General features: G+C 38.9%; 1 protein-coding gene across 12 annotated transcripts in view; it reads left to right on the top strand.

Moving 5' to 3' along the window:
- The first annotated feature begins 360 nt into the window (after positions 1–360).
- PHKA1 (phosphorylase kinase regulatory subunit alpha 1) overlaps positions 361–19145 on the top strand; it is a 179730-nt gene continuing 160945 nt past the window's right edge. For 6 of the 12 annotated variants that reach the window (XR_003143883.3, XM_049107931.1, XM_025466201.3 and 3 more), the window contains exons 1-4: positions 362–853; positions 1635–1793; positions 8629–8676; positions 10511–10679. Coding sequence is in view for 8 of the 12 variants with exons in the window: in XM_049107931.1 (XP_048963888.1) it covers positions 776–853; positions 1635–1793; positions 8629–8676; positions 10511–10679 (454 nt within the window). In the remaining 4 variants the exon portion in view is untranslated. Of the gene's footprint in view, positions 854–1634; positions 1794–8628; positions 8677–10510; positions 10680–19145 lie in introns of those variants that run through there. The other 6 variants (XR_003143885.3, XR_003143884.3, XM_025466198.3 and 3 more) reach the window with 3 other exon arrangements.

Below are 19145 nucleotides of genomic sequence, written 5' to 3'. Positions count from 1 at the left end.
CGACTTTTTGTCAAAAGTATAAAATACAGTAAAACCCCGGAGATTCCACTTCTTTAGACCCTGCCGCCATCGTGCAACTTGCCTTTGAGGTCTGAAGTTACCATAGGTTTCTAAAACTAGGCCGACGGAAGAAATGGCCTCCTCAACATCCTGGGTGCACAGCAAGAATGGAAAACTTCAAAAGTCGTTTGGAGGTGTTTCGAAAGTAAACCTCTGGAAGCATATTGCCTACTGTGAAACATTCTCGGCCGCAGAGTGGGCGGGGGTGCTGGGGGTCCGCGCTTGCGGGGCGAGCGAGGCTAATCCCTAGGTCGCAGCGCACAGCTGCCAGGACCCGCGGCGCCCGCCCCGCCTCGTGCTCGCGTCTCCCGCAAGGTGGAGGCGGCGCTGCCTCCGGTGACCATTGCCGGCAGCTGCGCGGGAGCCTCTGGCCGGTAGCGGTGGCCGTGGCCGTGAATTCAGCGGGGGATGCAAGATCCTGGCTTGGAGGCTGGACGGGAGTAAGGGTGGCAGAGAGCAGCCCCGAGGGAGCTAAGCGGGACCGCTGACCGCGGGAGTCTCAAGCACTTGCTTTCGTGCGGTGGGCTCCAGAGGCCGCTATCGCGTGGACTGCTAGCGCTCCAGGCCTGAGCAGTGGGAGGGCTCTTCCGGGGCCTAGCACTCGGGCTTCCCACCGCGGTGGGCGGAGCTGCATTGGAGCCTCCTAACTTGGAGGACCTCAAGCGCCTCTGGCGCACAGGCTGTTTCTCTCTGAGGGGATTGGAAACGTGGCGTAATGAGGAGCCGGAGTAACTCTGGTGTCCGACTGGATGGCTACGCCCGGCTTGTACATCAGACCATCCTGTGCCATCAAGTAAGTGGAGGGGTGTTCCCCCGTAATCTTCTAGGATGTGCAGTGTGATAGCCTAGATGGAGACCGCTGGGTGAAACATTCCCCCCGCCCCGCTCCGTGTGTGTATGTGTGTGTGTGTGTGTGTGTAGCAGGTTCTCCCACACATCCCTAGCTGGGGAAGCCATGGAAGACCCTGAAAAAAAGATAGGTGTTGGGCTGAGAACAGAACTAGGGTCAAGCACCGTTAGCTTGAGCCCTGAGCCTTGGCTTCCATGCCTGCCCCTCCCCCATCTGCTAAGCCACCAGCAGGGCTCCAGGGGGCACAGTTGAAATACGCGTTGAAGCTTGTTTGTTGACAACCCCCTCCTCTGCCCCAGGTTTGGGCGTCATCTTCCTGTCCTCCATCCAGAGAAGAGAAGTAGGGGAACATTTAGCCATCTTAAGACTAGACTAATGTGAAGATTTGAAGTAACTTGTATATACTGTTAATTATATATTTTTTCCTACTCCTTTAATGCTAGTCTTCCATTGATAGTTTATTCTTTCTAACTGGAAAGCTAAAATACTGCCTTTCTTATAACGATACTGACATTTCAGACTCGGCAAGGCTTCAGCTAGCTTTTTCTCTTTATTCAAGATAGCATTTGCTTGCACTTGGTCAGAAGAGGAGGTTATAAAACTCAGGAGTAGTGAAGTAGAAGAAAGACCAAAGTTCCTAAGTAACCCATTTGATAGGTTTGGTCTCCTCATATTATTAACACCGTATGGTTACCTGCCTGTCCTGTTTTTCTTGGTCTTGCAGAATCCAGTAACTGGATTGCTTCCAGCCAGCTATGATCAGAAAGATGCCTGGGTCCGAGATAATGTGTATAGTATCTTGGCTGTGTGGGGTTTGGGCCTGGCCTATCGGAAGAATGCTGACCGGGATGAGGATAAGGCAAAGGCCTATGAACTGGAGCAGGTATTCAGAATAAATATACAAAGAGATCTGGAGCTGTGTGTGCTAGTGGGTGTGGGAGGGGGGTTTGGAGAGTAGGGATTAAAGTAAACATAGCCCCCAGGAGCTAAAAGAACTGTATTTTGCCTTTCTCCCTCCCTCTTCACTTTCTTGAAATTACATTCCAAAAAGCTTTCCTGTATTGTACTGAATTTTTTTTTGGTGTAGTGGAAACTTGAAACTTGCTGATTCAGGCAGAGAGGGCACAGTCTGTTCTGTTATAGTGGAAAAGCCTATCCTAGGATCTTTGCTGAAATTTATAATCCTCTAAGTAAAGGTATTTTGCAGCCTCAAGCATATTTATTCACATCGAGAAGAATGTTTGGGGACAGGTATTTATGATTTTACTTCATTTTTAAAAATGATACGTGATATTTGTCTGAGGATAATGGACACAAATTAGCAGACCTTCACAACTAGACACAAGTAAAGAATTTGTTGATTTTTATACCTATGACCACCATTTCAGAGCCTGTCCTCCTCCCTTAGCAAAATAAGGCCAGAGTTAGCAGATGCCTCTAAGCCAACTTTTAAGGCCCTTCACCTTTATAGAAAGTAGCATCCTTTATAGAACTATTTAGACAGAAAGTGCTGCATTCTCTTGAATGACCCAGAAAATTATATTCTGGGCTATGTAGGTCTCAATGCTGTCACACTCTGTTTCGTAAGGTAAGTGTGAATTCTTTTCCATTGGTGGAGAAGATTCTACACCAGCCATTTGCTCAAGTCTTATCCTTCAGACTTAGGCAATCTGAGCTCTAGTCTTCATCTATAAATCAGAATATTGAGATTTGGTTATTTTTAAGGGTATCAACATATTGCGAGTTTCAGGCCTTGGCAATAGGGAAGTTTCACCATGTCCTCTGCAACAGCAGGTATTTGTTTGTTCCTTCAAGCCATTATTGAGAGGGACTTAGGCCCATCAGAAAAAAATGGCCACTCACACACACACAAAAAAAACTGTTGGAATTTTTGCTCCAGCTCAGGAAGTACAGATCAATATTTTTATGACTTATAAAAATAATACATAACCATTGTAAGAATTTAGAAAAAATGGAGGAGTATTTTAAAAATTCAGTAACCCTACTCCTCCTTCCACCCATGAAATCTTACATCCTACTGTAATATTTTGCTATTTTGATCTCAGTATTTTGTTTGTTTAGCTAGAGATATTAATATCAGTGAAACAATACCCATGATTTGATACCTAGTACAAGTTGACCAATTTTTTTCAATACTATTAGAAGAAATCTTTTGTCTCCTTGATGACTAATCATTCTGCAAAGTTAACATCTTTCCTTCTATGATCCAGGAAGAAAGAATTTTACAGAGGAAGGGGAAAAATTAAGGAAACATTGAATTACTTTAAAATTTTAATGTTTCATTAATTAGTTTTTAACATAGCCCAAAAATATTTTTCCTACTATTTCAGTAATAACTTCAAAATATCTCAAAAACATTATGGCAGTAGGAAACATCTTCAAAATAGAAACATTTCCCTGGGAATCCTAAAATTTCTATGGACTTTCATTGTGAATTAAAATAGATTTTATTATCAGGTCTCATTAATTTTCTTTCTCTGAACCGACTCAGTTAATTCAGACCAGGGATCAGAAAACCATCTCTATAAAGGGCCAGATAGGAAATATTTTTGGCATTGTGGGTCACATGTGATCTCTGCCCAACTACTCAGCTCTTCGGTTATTGCACAAAAGCAGCCAGAGATTTATTTACAAAACACATGGTGAGCTAGATTTGTCCCTAATCTACATGAGTGGTTCTAAACTCTGGCTGTACAGTGAAACCATTTGGGAAGCTTTTAAGAAATACCCTTACTGGACCCCACCCTAAACAATTTAGATAAATCTCTGGAAGTGAAGCCTTTAATATTTTTAAAAGGCATTAATATTTTTTAAAAAGTACTGATTCTAAAGTGCAGCTAAGGATAATAAGCACTGATTTATGGCTAATAAATGAGTATATATTAAATTCAGAAAATCCATACATTAAATTCCCACCTACTGTCAACTCTCCGTTACTGTGTGGATTTTCCCAAACCACTGATGGTTAATCATTTTTACCCTTCCTTCCAACTCTCACTTTGGTTTCTAAGAAACAATGTCAGAGAACTAAAGAGAATTAGGAGACAAGGGTTTAGGTGGCTATTCGATCTTAGATTGAGAATATAACTATATGAAAACATGTATGTTTTCACAAATGCCCTTTGCTCTTAGTCACATAGACATACACCCATAAAAATAAATAGGCACACAAATAAACACAGCTCTTTGGATGCGTGAAGTTCTGCTTCTCCCTTAGTTTTGTTCTCTTTGTGTAGTCTCTTATCTTTTCTTAAGAGTTTAACTATTACCTTTGTAAGAATGACTTCCAAAACCCCATCTTACCTCTGATCTCACTTCTTATTTTCATTGTCTTCTGTTCCATTGCACCTTCATATCCTATGGCTCCTCAAGCTCAGGATGTCTGAAACCCCATGTTCCCTATTAAAAACAAACAAAAGAGACTACCAAAAAGAGCAACTCAGCGTACATCCTTTATTCTCTTATTGGTATCCTTGTTTTACCTTATTCACGTGGGCAACATTATTTAGGAATTTCCTATAGTCTATTCCATGGAACATTAGGTCAACTAAGTTTGGGGATATGTTAAACAGTGGGTTTCTTTACTCCATTATTCCTCAGAACCTTTGATGTACTAATGTGCATTTCAAATCTAAGATAAGGTTGGGTTTTACAAACTTTCCAGAATTTTTTGGACTAACTAGTGTTCTATAAATCAGTGTTTGTGGGGCACCTAGGTGACTCAGTCAGTTAAGCATCTGCCTTTGGCTCAGGTAATGACCCCAGAGTCCCGGGATTGAGCCCACATCTGGCTCCCTGCCCAGCAGGGAGTCTGCTTCCCCCTCTGCCCCTCACCCTGCTTGTGCTGTCTTTCCCACTCTTTCTCCCACAAATAAATAAATAAAATCTTTTTTTAAAAAGTGTTTGAAAAGTGCTGCCGTGTGGGGGATTTTTTACTTGTCCGTTTTGCCTTTTGATACATGCAGACCAAAGTCTGTTGATTCTTATAATTTTTCTTGAATTCATCTCCTCATTTCTATTCCCTTCTGCCTCAACCACAGTCTAGACTTTGATCACTTAACACCGTTGTGAAAATTTTAATTCTATCATTTGCATTCTCAGCAATTTGTGGCTCTCCTTTCCCTACAAGTAAATCCAGATGTTTTAGATTGATAGGCAGGACTCTCTAGGGGTTGGTCCTAGCCTGCTTTTTCAGTATTATATCATTCTGGTGCCCTGCATTGTCGCCCCTGGTGCCAACCATGTTGGTGTCTTCAGTGTTCCTCTAACAATCCTGTAATAAAAATATCTGACATTTGTGTAAATACTGTTTATTTTACTACATATTTCCCCATAATTACTAGTATTTTATTCTCATAACACCCTGTGATTTAGGTATTATCTTCCTTAATTTACAAGTGAAGGGATTGAACCTTGGAGATGAAAGTGGAATTTGGTGGTGCCATGAATACAACCTGGATATTATGACTTCAGATTAAGTCTTTTTGAATTTTTCTCCATAGAAGTCATGGACATTTTCACCTCCAGATCTTTTTACAAGTTGTTTCTTCCACCCACAATGCCTGTTCCCTTCCAATCTGAACTAATAACTCCCCTTTCAAAGCCCAGCACCAGTCCCACTTTTTCTGTGACTTCTGTCCTCATAAGACTACCACTCAATTGTACAGTGACCACTTCTTTCTCGGAACTACTTTCTTGGAACTTCTAGATCACTTGTGATCTGAAACACTCAACATGTTCACTTTTCCATGTAGCAGACTTTGTGTAATTATTATGTGGCAGGCCCTGTACTAGATATAAAAAACAAAATGGGACAAAATGTTTATATTTAGCTTTCATTTTATTTTTAAAATTTTTAATTTATAGAAAAGTTATAAGAATAGTAAAATGACCATATTTACATATACTCTTTATCTAGATTCACTAAATTATTAACATTTTGTCATATTTGCATCCTCCCTCTCTCAAAATGTACACACACACACACACACACAGTTTTTTTGATAAGCGATTTGGGAGTTCTTGCAAACATGGAATGGACATTTTTAAAAATAAAGCCTTCTTGAGGTGCCTGGGTGGCTCAGTCCGTTAAATGACCAACTCTTGATTAAGGATCATCAGGTCATGATCTCAGGGTCATGAGATAAAGCCCCACCTTGGGCTCTGTGCTGAGCATGGCTCTCCCTCTGGCCCTCCCCTGCTCCACGCCCCCCCCTCTAAAAAAATAGTAATAATGAAGTCTGCTTAGTCTGTTGACTTAAGGTTTTATTTCTTAACCTGGTCTCTATCCCTTTTTCTTAAGGAGTTGATAGTCTAATGGGGGAAACAGATACATAAGCAAATAGTTAAACACTACATTAGGATAGATACTATAGGTACTATATCTATAGGAGATAAGTACAGTACAAAGTTCTGTGGGACACAGAGGCAGAAATATCTTTACCTTGAACAAAGCAAGGAAGGATGCACAGAGGAAATGGATTTTAAAGGATAACTAGGAGTTGTTAGGTAGACTATGTTTATAGTTTAGGGTTTTTTTTTTTAATTTTGTGTTCTGTCTCCCTTATTTTTATGTTCCACAAAGTCTGATAGACTGTTTTGTATATTTTAGATGCCCAACAAACATTTGATTGTACATATACCTGGAGAGAGAGATTAATACTTACATAGATATGTTTGTATATAGTTATGTATCCTTATATGTCAGTTTACAAATATATAAATTCATATCCTCAAAAAGCATAGGTGAGAAGAGGGTGTCACTTGATGTGGTTAGAAGCCCTAGCATATTAATGAACATATATAATTAATGCTGACTAGAGCACTGAAACCGAAAATGGCCACTTTGGGGGAACACAAAGTACAGATAGCTTCCTTCATTCCTGCATCCCCATGCTTTCTATTAATTTTATCTTGACTTGTAAGCTAGAACTTGAGAACAGACATGGCTGACAGTGGCCATTCCAGGAGGACAAAAGTGGAATCAGGAATTCCCCACTGGGTCCATGATTCTCACATTTGCTGTTTAGGTTAACAGGGCACCTGGGTGACTCAGTCGGTTAAGCATCCAATTCTTGATTTCACCTTGGGTCATGATCTCAGGGTCGAGTTGTGAGATCGAGCCCCTGTCAGGCTCTATGCTGGGCATGGAGCCTGCTTCAGATTCTCTCTCTTCCTCTGCTTCTACCCCTCCCTGCTCTTGTGTGTATGCACACACACTGTCTCTCTCAAAAAAAGAAAAGAAAGAAAAGAAAAAAAGAAAATGTAGATGGCAGCAGCAGGGCTTGATGGTAAAGAAAGTTAAAAAAAAATGTGATAGAAACCTGTAAAGTATGTGGTAACATATAGAAGATAGTTCAGAATTGAATCAAGTTCCCCACAGAGGAGGCTGTGTTAAATGGTTTCTCTAACAGGGTACATTAAAAGGATGGTCTCTTTCATTAGGGTCAAAGTAGTGTTAGAGATTTTCTTATGGGATTGCAGTCAATTTCATTATTTATAATAAATGCTTCATGCTTTAAAAGGTGACGAGATCATATACTGCTTGCTTGTTCTCTCGTGCGCAGGCACACTCACTTGCTCTCTAGCACACGCACATTCTTCCCTCCCATATATATTTACTTATATATTTATATATTTCTTCCCTTGATTTGTAAGGAGAAGGCACCATTTGTAGACAGAAATTACTTAAGAAAGGGAACTCTCCCAAGGAAACACTTTTTTTTCTCAAAAAAAGACTACATAAGGAGTTGGAGTATAATTTAATAGACACTTATTCTTATCATGCCTATTGCTTATAGTCCCACTTCAGTGTTTTGAAGGGATAACAGAGTGATCTGGCTCCCAAATAGATTAGTTTTCAGAGGTGTCCTGAAGTCACCTCTGAGCTAGCACCTCTGATGCTATGTTTTCCAAAACATATTGCCTACCCATGCCACTGTTGATGGCCCTTCTAGTGTCATGTCCTATAACTAGTATAGCATATTATTACTATACTATTTATAATTAAATATATTATTATTACTGTGTTATAGTATGCCAACTAGTATAGCATATAATTAGTGGTCAGAATTTTGGAATGTGATTGGAAAACTAAGTGCTTTAGAAATTGCCAAGCCCTTGTAAGAGAAAGAGTGGTAACTTGAGACTGAAGAATGACTGTAGCTCTTTTTTTTCATGGAAAAGAAGTTGAGTTGTGCTAACAATTCCCATTTACACTTCTGAATTGAAGTGCATTAATTCTTTAAGGAAAATGTACAGATAAATATATCTGTGAACTCCTGAAGAGAAGTCTTGGCTACTTTAGAAGAAAAAAAAATAATGATATTGACTTCTCTAGGCCATAAGATCTATTATAGAATATCCCCATAGCTTTAGGACTTTTGAGCTGACTTGCCTCTTTTCTCCAGGCAGAATGTCCTCTAACAGGATGGTTGGCTTGGTTTTACATAAGCCTGTTAGAGCTTGGAGTTGTTTTTGTTTTTGTTTTGACTTGAAGAAAGCACCAACTGAGCTTTTGATTCCACTTTTAGCTGCAATTTAGCTCTTCTGTGTACCTATAAAGTAAATGCCATGTAAATAGGAACCCAGGATAGAGTTACTTGTTTTGAAAAGGTCATGTACCAACTGCAGTTGCTGAGTAAGTGTTCTGCATTTAGGGATGTTTATAACAGTCTTGTTTCCATTTCTTTCTGCAGAGTGTAGTGAAGCTGATGAGGAGCCTGCTGCACTGCATGATCAGACAGGTATGGTATTGTTAACAGCTCCCTCGCTAATAAAAGCACATTGTAATAGTGTCTCTATCCTTTAGGAAATGTTTACAGCTTATATTTTTTCAATTTCACAAATAGTAGACAATGATTTCAGAAAATTTGTGGAATGGAGGAGGGAAATGTCACTCATGATCTCACCACCCAGTTACCACTGGCATGTTTCCTTCCAGTCTTTCCACCCCCCTCTATAAATGACTTTTTAAAATACTTCATCGTTACTGTACATGTAATTTTGTACATTGACTAAAGATGATACACGCCTATAAGCCCTCATATGATACCCTTGGGACCAAATAAATTTTAGAATTCAGACTTTTTCAGATTGTTTCAGTACAGTGCAAATACTGTATATTATACCTTCAACAGGTCCAGAACAGCACTGTCTCATCAAAAATATTAATCTCTCCATAGGGAAACATGGAAGCATTCTCACACTAAGTGGAATTAGTAAAAACTACAAATAGCTCCACATCAATTTGAATTAAGTGTTGCCATCAAATGAATTTTGGCACAAAATTTAGAGGAATAACCTTTGTGGCAGTGTTTTGGATTTTAGGATTGGAGATTAGTGCCTAAGACTTAGATCTCCTTGCATTAATTTGCATTTTCCTGACCTTGAATGAAATTGAGCTTCCTTTCCTGTGTAGATTGAAAATTTGCATTTCCTCTATTAATTGCCTATTAGGTCCTTTTTCTATTTTTCTTTTGAGCTGTCTCTTTCTTGGCTATTTGAGGAGTTCCTGTACATTATGAATATTAATGTTTTGTCACATACACTGCAAATTTTTTTAACAGACTGTGGTTTATCTTCTGGATTTGTTTATGTTTTTGTTTTCATCCGAAAGTATTTTACTGAAAAAAAAGTGTTTTACTTTTATCCTAGGAGATCTTTACACTTGTTGCACACATTGAACCTCAACTGACTTTTTTGAGACCAAGATTATATTTTGTTAGAAGAAGCAGTCAAGGCCCAGATTAATAAAGTGACTATCCACAGGCACACAACAAGTCTAAAGTAGAAAGAAATCAACTTCAGACTTCTGAACTTCTTTATCAGTGCTCTCTCTCCTGGGGTATCTCAATGCCATCATTTCTTTTTTCCCCTTCTTTGCTCCTTTTTTTTTTGTATTTTAGATAATTGTATTTTCTACCTTACCAAATAGGTTTAAAGCTACTAACTTCATGAACCTTATTTAAAGGTTTAATAGTTTCTATCATATATCAAATGCACATATAATCAAATCTCAATTTTAGGAATGAAGTCTCTCAGTTGTCCCTTGCCCAGTGTTTCCATTCTGACCTCTCGTTTCAGCATATGTTCATATGTTTTCTCCGTTACTTCATGTATCTTCCACCCAGCTCTTTTCATTACTCCTTCAAAATAGATTCCCTTAATAATCCCCCTGATTTCCCTCAAAATTCCTACCTCTGTTTCAGGAATAAATGTATCTTTTTTATGACTCAATTGTCTCTTACTAGACTGTTAACACCCAACCACTGCATCTCAGTTTATATCTACAGTGTGCCCAGTCAATCATATGAAGAGTAAAAGAGAGGTAGTGAGTAGGAAATAGCTGGCTTTAACTGGCATTATTTTATAACTAATTGCTTAAACTAAAAAAAAAAAACAGCAACAGCAGACTTTCCTACTTGTGTTAGTATGGGGAAAAAGAAGTAACAGTGTATTTTAAATATTCACAATTGCCTGAAAACCAAATGCAATGGTATATGTTAGAGTATTACAAAAGTGTGGCATATGGGATGATTTTTCTACATTGCCTTCTTTTACTGTTCTTGTTTTCTTCAGGTGGATAAAGTAGAATCCTTCAAGTATAGTCAGAGTACCAAGGATAGCCTCCATGCTAAGTACAATACCAAAACCTGTGCCACTGTAGTGGGTGATGACCAGTGGGGACACCTGCAGTTGGATGCTACCTCTTTGTACCTGCTCTTCTTAGCACAAATGACTGCCTCAGGTCAGTACCAGGACAGAATTACTGGGGGCCACAGCAATGTGAAGCACTGACTCTGGTACACATGGTTTCTCCAAAGGTGTTGACCAGAAAACGACATAGCTGTTTACATTGCATAAAGATACATGGTGGAAACACAATATTTTGTAAATTATATACAAGGAAACAACTCTTTGAGGTCTAGTTAGTATTCCTTTACCCTGAAAAACAAGTCTGGGGTACTGATTAATATTTTTTGAATTGAGAACCAGGAAATCTGGAGTGGATTTTTTTTGGATGGACATTTTTATCTTTCATTAATCCTCACATACCATGAGATGGTGAGATGGGAAAGAAGGGCTAGGGTTTTCTGCTTGTTCTCATGCTATACACTGACGATCCTCTAGTATTAATATAAATTGAATTACCTACTTTATACTACTCTTTATGTATATATTATAAATAAGACATCTATCTAAAGGCAATTTAAGTTATATTAGGGGATTAATTTAAGAATTAGAATTAAAATATTTATTTTTTATTATTGAATAATATACCCTTTTCAGATGGTTTTGTTATTAGCCTTAGATGCTTTACCTGAAAAAGGACAATGTAAGAACCAACATAATTCCCTTTTATTTCTCCTAACTTGGAGAGGATAATGAGTTCTGATTACACTCAGTTTGTAAATTAAACAGGACCTTTTCCAGATCTTCCTGAGTAAGTAAATATACTCAGAATACCACAGTTTTGACACTCGAATTTATCTTCCTAGCTGGCTATAGAGCTCCAAAGTACTAAGGACATTCAGGGTAAGAAGTGTCCCGGAATATTCTTATTCTACTTTTCTTGCATCAGTAAATATCTGGTGATAAAGCCTTCCCGTTTTCCCTCTAGAATGCACAGCCCAGAAGTTGAATTACCTTTTATTAAAATTATAACATGGCTACCCACACACTCCCATCTTTTGGAGGGGAGTTTCTTTCCTAAATAAATATATTTTTAGGTTTTATGCATTTAAACAGAATGGAAGCTATAACTCCATTTCTTTTTTTAAGATTTTATTTATTTATTCATGAGACACACACACACAGAGAGAGAGAGAGAGAGAGGCAGAGACACAGGCAGAGGGAGAAGCAGGCTTCATGCAAGGAGCCTGATGCGGGACTCGATCCCGAGACTCCAGGATCAAGCCCTGGGCCAAAGGCAGGTGCTAAACCGCTGAGCCACTCAGGGATCCCCTATAACTCCATTTCTAATATTCTTTTAGTACCAACTCTGGAGTGTTTTTCTACAATGCAAACTGTCTAAATATTTCTGATGGTTTTCATTTTGAGTCCAGAAAGGAAGCAGAAATATACTAAAGAGGCTTGTAGGAGACATATTCATTCAACAAATATTTGTTGATTTCTGACTTAACATTTGATTTTCACCTCAATAAGCTGACTTTGATAGGTACTTGGAAAAAGTTGGATATGATTCAATCAGGCCTTTGCAGAATAAATATGAATAAGTAGAATTTCACAAGTCAGAGAAGGAAAAGGAATAGCATGGCTACAGCACAAAGTTGGAAAGATATTGGCCACCAAGGTAAGACTAGTTATCTTCTATGGCTATAGTGTAAGATAGATCTGGAAAAAATACCAAAAGATGAAGCTAGAAGGTTGGAGCTAGCTATTTAAGAGCCTGTAAATCATGCTAGGTAGTTTGGAGTTTAGTCTATAGTCATTAGAGAACCACTCAAAATAAATAATCAAGAAACTTTCAGATGGTTCACTCCAGTAGCAGGAGGATGGATTGAATAGGGGAGAAAATTAAGATGGAGGACTTAGTTAAGAGGTTAGTGAAATACTTTAGGCAATAAATGATGCAGAACATATATAAGGCAGTAGCCTTGAGAATGAAAAGGATATATATGAGAGATGATCAGTAGATAACGTATGAAAGATCTTCATGGAAAATTTTCATCTTTCATGGGAACAATTCTCTGCACATTTTTGAACTTTTAAAAATCTCAACCTTGGTTAAAAGAGAGTCTTAGAAATTGACTGCCCTTCTCCCCAGCAAAATAACCATAAATTGTGAAAATAAAGTTTAAAAAAAACCATTTAGTCACTAGAAATTGTCTGAAGGGCATACAGCAAGTAGAGAAACATTTATTCAAGCATATCTAAATCTTGGTAAGAACAGTGAGGGTGTGGCATTTAGACCACAGCCTCCCTCGCCCCAACTCATCAGGACAGAAGCACTACTCAGCGTGGATGCAGACCAGAGTATAAGGCTTACTCTTCCCCTAGTTCCCAGTTTAGGACTATGATAGATATCTCCCCAACAGTGGTTGCCAACATTTCCCATCCTCCTCACCTGTGTGTTCCAGAAGCTCTGATCTAGCCAAAAATAACTAAGAGGTCTGGAACTCTGTTCCATTCCTCAGTTCCACTCATGGAGCTTAAATCTAGGCAGAGCAGTCCAAGAATAATAGGCCTGGCCCACCTTGCTGGTAGCATGGAGGGAAAGGCAGGCCACAAGAACAGAAAAACTCCATAGTTCTTCCCAAGAAAACTGACTTTAGTGGGAAAGTTAAAGTCTAAGGGCACTCTGAAAAACTGGAGATTTTTGTTCTAAGAAATTAAGAGGAGTCTGATAGCTCAATAAGAGCAACAAACTAAACTGTAGACTAGCTAGAAGTTTTAGCAGAGAACCAGGGACAGAGATAGTTAAAAAGAGTTATCCTAGGGTTAGAACAAGTATCAAAGTCTGGCCTCAAAATCCTGAAATGGAGCTTGAACTTAATTGGATGAGACTGTGCAACAGTCTGTACCTCGGGGCACTATACAATTTAATAGAGCCATCAGCTGGCAATTGGTGGAGGTTAACAGCTGAGTATGAAGACATGTAATAGATCACAGAAGACTAAACAAAAACTGTGGTCTTCCTTGGGTGACTGTATTATTCCCAAGGCTACGTCCTCTGAAGAACAGCTTCAGAGGCCACATACTGCTAGGAGCCCAATGCAGGACTTGACCCTGGGATCATGCCCTGAACCAAAGGCAGATGCTCAACCCCTGAGCCACCCAGGCGTCCCGAAAAATAGATTTCATTGAAATTGTCCAGCCAATTCACTTAAACAAATAGCAGATAAACATAAACAAGCCCCATATAGGATAATATCAATATACCTACAGAGTTTCTATAACTATGTTATCTGCAATATCTAGTGTTCAACAAAAATGTATGACACATGCAAAAAAATAGGAAAGTCTGAGACAACACAAAAAAAGCAGGTAACAGAAACTGCCTTTGAGAGGAAACATTACATTGAATTTAGAAGACAAAGACTTCAAAGCAGTTACTATAAAAATGTCCAAAAATCTAAAGGATGCCATGCTTAACAAGTTAAAGGAAAATATTATGAAAGCATTATATCAAATAGATAATATCAATAAAGAGATAAAAAATGAACCAAATGGGAATTTTGGGGTTGAAAAGTACAGTAACTTTTTTTTTTCAAAATTTTATTTAAATTCTAGCTAGTTAACCTCTTGTGTAATATTGGTTTCAGGAGTAGAATTTAGTAATTCATCACTTACCTATAACACCCAGTGCTCATCATAATAAGTGCCCTCCTTAATACATATCACTCATTTAACCCATCCCCCAGGCACCTCCCCCATTAACCCTCAGTTTGTTCTCCGTTGAGTCTCTTAGATTTCCTTCCCTCTCTCTTTTTTCCCTTCCCATGTGTTCCTCTGTTTTGTTTCTTAAATTCCACATATGGGTGAAAAAATATGGTATTTGTCTTTCTCTGACTGATGGATTTCACTTAGCATAATACCCTCTAGCATCATCCACGTCATTGCAAATGGGAAGATTTCATTCTTTTTGATGGCTGAGTAACATTCCTATATATGTACATATAAATACACACACACACACACCACATCTTTTTTTAAGATTTTATTTATTTATTCAGGAGAGACACAGAGAGAGAGAGAGAGAGAGAGAGAGAGAGAGAGAGGCAGAGACACAGGCAGAAGGAGAAGCAGGCTTCATGCAGGGAGCCGGATGCGGCATACGATCCTGAGACTCCAGGATCACGCCCTGGGCCGTGATCTCACCGTGATCCTGACTCCAGGATCTCACCGCTGAGCCACCCAGGCATCCCCACCACATCTTCTTTATCCACTCATCAGTCAGTGAACATTTTGGCTCTTTCCATAGTTTGCTTATTGTTAATAATGCTGCTATAGATACCAGGGTGCATATACCCCTTTCCATCTATTTTTTAATTCATTGGGTAAACACTCCCATAGTACAGTTGATGGATTATAGCATAGTTCTATTTTTAACTTTTGGAGGAACCTCCATACTGTTTTCTAGAGTGGCTGCAGCAGCCTTCATTCCCACCAGCAGTGTAAGAGGGTTCTCCCTTCACACCCTCGCCAACATCTGTTTTTCTCTGAGTTGTTAATTTTAGCCATTCTGACTGGTATGCTATGTTATCTCATTGTGGTTTTGATTTGCGTTTCTCTGATATTGAATGGTGTTGAGCATCTTTTCATGTGTCTGTTGGCCATCTGGATGTCTTCTTTAGAAAGATGTCTATTCATGTCTTCAGCCCACTTCTTAACTGGATTATTTGTTTTTGGGGTGTTGAGTTTGATAAATTCTTTATAGATTATGGATACTAATTGTTCTAAAGAGAAAATCCACAGCACCATACTCTCATTTTCAAAGGGGAAAAACACTTTATTAATATTATAAAAATCTAATAAAAACAGAAGAAAAGGGAAATCTGCACATAGATAAGGACAATAATAAACAGAAAAGGAGAATAAGATAGAATTACATCAAATTGGGTACTTAACAACATCCAATCTCATTAGCTGAGGAACTCTCTTGGAGATAGCCAGGCTGGAGACCCAGTTGAGAGGCCTGAGCAGAGCATCCTCCCCTCAGGTGAGAGTTCCAACTGACCATCTCTGGAAGGGCTGTATTCATAGGGCAAATGATGGAGTCTGAAGTTAAACAACTGTTTGCTTATGTACAGTTTGCCTATGTTATTATGTCTTTACATATTCAAGGATCCTGGCTAGGTGTGCTTGCCTCCCCTCCCAGATTCCATTATAGGAGGAGCAGCCCAGCAAGGCAAAATTTATAGCTCTTGGTGTCCAGACCAGAAGGGCCAATTCTGATCTAGAGGCCAGCTAATGTCAACTAATCAGGCTCCCAAGGCCACATATGCAGCACAAATCTCACAAATAACATTCTTTAGCCTACCTGTATATGTGCAGGTTGGGGTGTTCAGTTATGCAGGACAAATCACAGAAACCTCTATCCATACAATACACTAACCCTTTATCAGTTAAGTCAATTTCAAATATCTTCTGCCATTCCATATGTTGTCTTTTAGTTTATTCTTAAGAGTTTCTTTATTAATTTAAGAGAGAGAGTGAGTGCGAGAGAGAACACAAGCAGGGACAGAAGGAGAGGGAGAAGTAGACAACCGTCTACTTTGAGCAGGGAGCCCAATGTGGGACGATCCCAGGACCCTGGGATCATGGCCTGAGCCAAAGGCAGATGCTTAGCTGACTAAGTCACCCAGATGCCCCTTTTGCCTTTTAGTTTTGTTGATTATTTCCTTCACTGTGCAGAAGCTTTTTATCTTGATGAGGTCCCAATACATTTTTGCTCTTGTTTCTCTTGCCTCCGGAAATGGGTCTAGTAAGAAGTTGCTACAGCTGAGGTCAAACATGTTGCTTCCTGTGTTCTCCTCTAGGATTTTGATGGTTTCCTGTCTCCCATTTAGGTCTTTCATCCATTTCTAATTTATTCTTGTGTATTGTAAGAAAGTGGTCCAGTTTCATTCTTCTGCATGTAGCTGTCCAGTTTTCCCAACACCATTTGTTAAAGAGACTTCTTTCCATTGGTTATTCTTTCTTGCTTTGTTGAAGATTAGTTGACCATATAGTTGTGGTTCCACTTCTGGGCTTTCTATTCTGTTCCATTGATCTATGTGTCTGTTTTCAGTACCAGTACCATACTGTTTTAATGACTATAAATTTGTAATGTAGCTTGAAATCTGGAATTGTGATGCCTCCACCTTTGTGCTTGCTTTTTCAGGATTGCTTTAGCTATTCAGGGTCTTTTGTTGTTCCATACAAATTTTAGGATTGTTTGTTCTAGCTCTGTGAAAAATGCTGGTTGTATTTTTGAAAATTTCACTAGAGAGGCTGAACAAATTTGAGCTGCCAGGAGAAAGAATCAGCATACTTGAGGATATATCAACAAAGATTATGCAATCTGAAGAACAGAAGAAAAAAATAATCGAGAAAAATAATAGAACCCAAGAGAAATGTAGGACACAATTTAGAGCATCAACTCATATGGAATGTGAGTATCAGAAGGAGAGTAAGGAGCAGAAAATATATTCAAAGAAATCATGGCTGAATTCACCTCAAATTTGATGAAAAATATTGATCTATATACATCAAAGAAACTCAGTGATCTGCAGGTAGAATAAACAGAGATCTACACCCAGAAGCATAATAGTAAAAATATTAAAAAGCCAAAAATAAACAGAACATCTTGCAAGCAATATGAGAAAAATGACTTGTCATGTACAAGGGAACCCAAATAAAGTTATTAGCTGACTTCTGTTCAGAAAAAAAATGGAGGCCCAAAGGAAGTGGAATGAAGAGACAAACGAAAAAATAGACTCTTAAATACAGAGAACAAACTGGTGATTGCCAGAGGGGAGGTTGGTTGGGGGTGGGAATGGGTGAACTAGATAAAGGGGATTAAGAGTACACTTAACTTGGGGCACCTGGCTGACTCAGGAAATAGAGTTGAGACTCTTGGTCTCAGGGTCATGAGTTGAAGCCCCATGTTGGACATAGACCTTACTTTAAAAAACATAGGTAACAAATTTTTTAAGAAGAGTACACTTGGGGTCCCTGGGTGGCGCAGCAGTTTGGCGCCTGCCTTTGGCCCAGGGCGCGATCCTGGAGACCTGGGATCGAGTCCCACATCGGGCTCCCGGTGCATGGAGCCTGCTTCTCCCTCTGCCTGTGTCTCTGCCTCTCTCTCTCTGTGACTATCATAAATAAAAAAAAATAAAAAATAAAAAATTCTTTAAAAAAAAGAGCCCTGAAAAATGTATAGACTTGTTGAATCATGATATTGTATACCTGACACTAATATAATCCTGTATGTTAATTGCACTTGAATTTTTTATTTAAATTCAATTTGCCAACATATAGTATAACACCAGTGCACTTCACATCATATGCCCCCCCTTATAATTGAATTTTTTAGATGAAAAAATAGAGTAAAAATAATTATAAAACATAATATGATTCCATATATATCCTTTCTTAATTGATCTAAAAATCAATTGTATAAAACAGTGTAATTGTGTTGTTGGAGCTACAGCATATAAAAGTGTAATATATTTGATAATAACAAAATTAAGGAGGTATGCAGGAATGAAGCAATATTGAGTTAAGGAAATAATACCAAATGGTAACTCAAATCCACAGGAACAAATGAAGACCACCAGAAGTGGTAAATTACAAGATTAATATTACAAAATATAAATATCTATTTTCCTCTCAGCTTCTTTAAAAGATATAAAATTATATAGAGAGATTTGAGATGATGGCGGCTGAGTGGGAGGACCCTAAGCTTGTCTAGTTCCACAAGATAGATAGATAACTATCAAATCATCCTGAATACCCCAGAAATCAACCTGAAGACTGACAGATCAAATTCCACAATTAAGAAGAAGCTGTAGAAGACACATCAAAGAAGGTAGGAATTGCATAGACATGCTTTAGGGGAGAAACAGATCGTGGGTGCTGCCAAAGGGAGAGAGCTATGGTTGCAGAGAAAGGCAAGAGAAAGAAAAGAAGAGGGAGGGAGGGAAGTAGGGAGGAGAGAAGGAGAGAAGGGTAATGAGAATGCATAAGGAGAACATTTCCTCAAAGCCATTGATTGGGAAAATGAAAAGGGCTTACTTTCTTGAGTTCTTACAACCATTAGGGCTTAAGGACTGGAATTTTAAAGAGCAGCAGGCTTGACTGGGATGGAGCCATGAGAGCACTGCCCTACTCCTAGATAGAAGGAGGGAAACAACCAGGGAGGGGGCAGATGGCATGGAAGCAGCAATCTGAAGGGCACTTGGATACACAGAGGGGAGATTATTTGCACTTCCTGGAGTGTGTCCCTGAGAGGTGGAGTTCAGGGAGATTCCTCTCAAGGACAAAGGAGTTGTTTGGCACCATTTCCTTCCCCCAGCCTTCACCCATATAAAACAATTAATAATAAACATAAAGGAACTCATTGATAATAATACAATAATAGTAGGGGACTTTAACATCCAGTTTACATCAATAGACAAGATCATCTAAGCAGAAAATCAACAAGGAAACAATGAATTTGAATGACACACTGGACCAAATGGACTTAACAAATATATTCAGAACATTC

Source organism: Canis lupus, chromosome X (genome assembly GCF_003254725.2).
Source record: "Canis lupus dingo isolate Sandy chromosome X, ASM325472v2, whole genome shotgun sequence".
Taxonomy (NCBI): Eukaryota; Metazoa; Chordata; class Mammalia; order Carnivora; family Canidae; genus Canis; species Canis lupus.
Note: the sequence above shows the minus strand (reverse complement) of the source record. Positions and strands in the feature narration are given on the sequence as shown.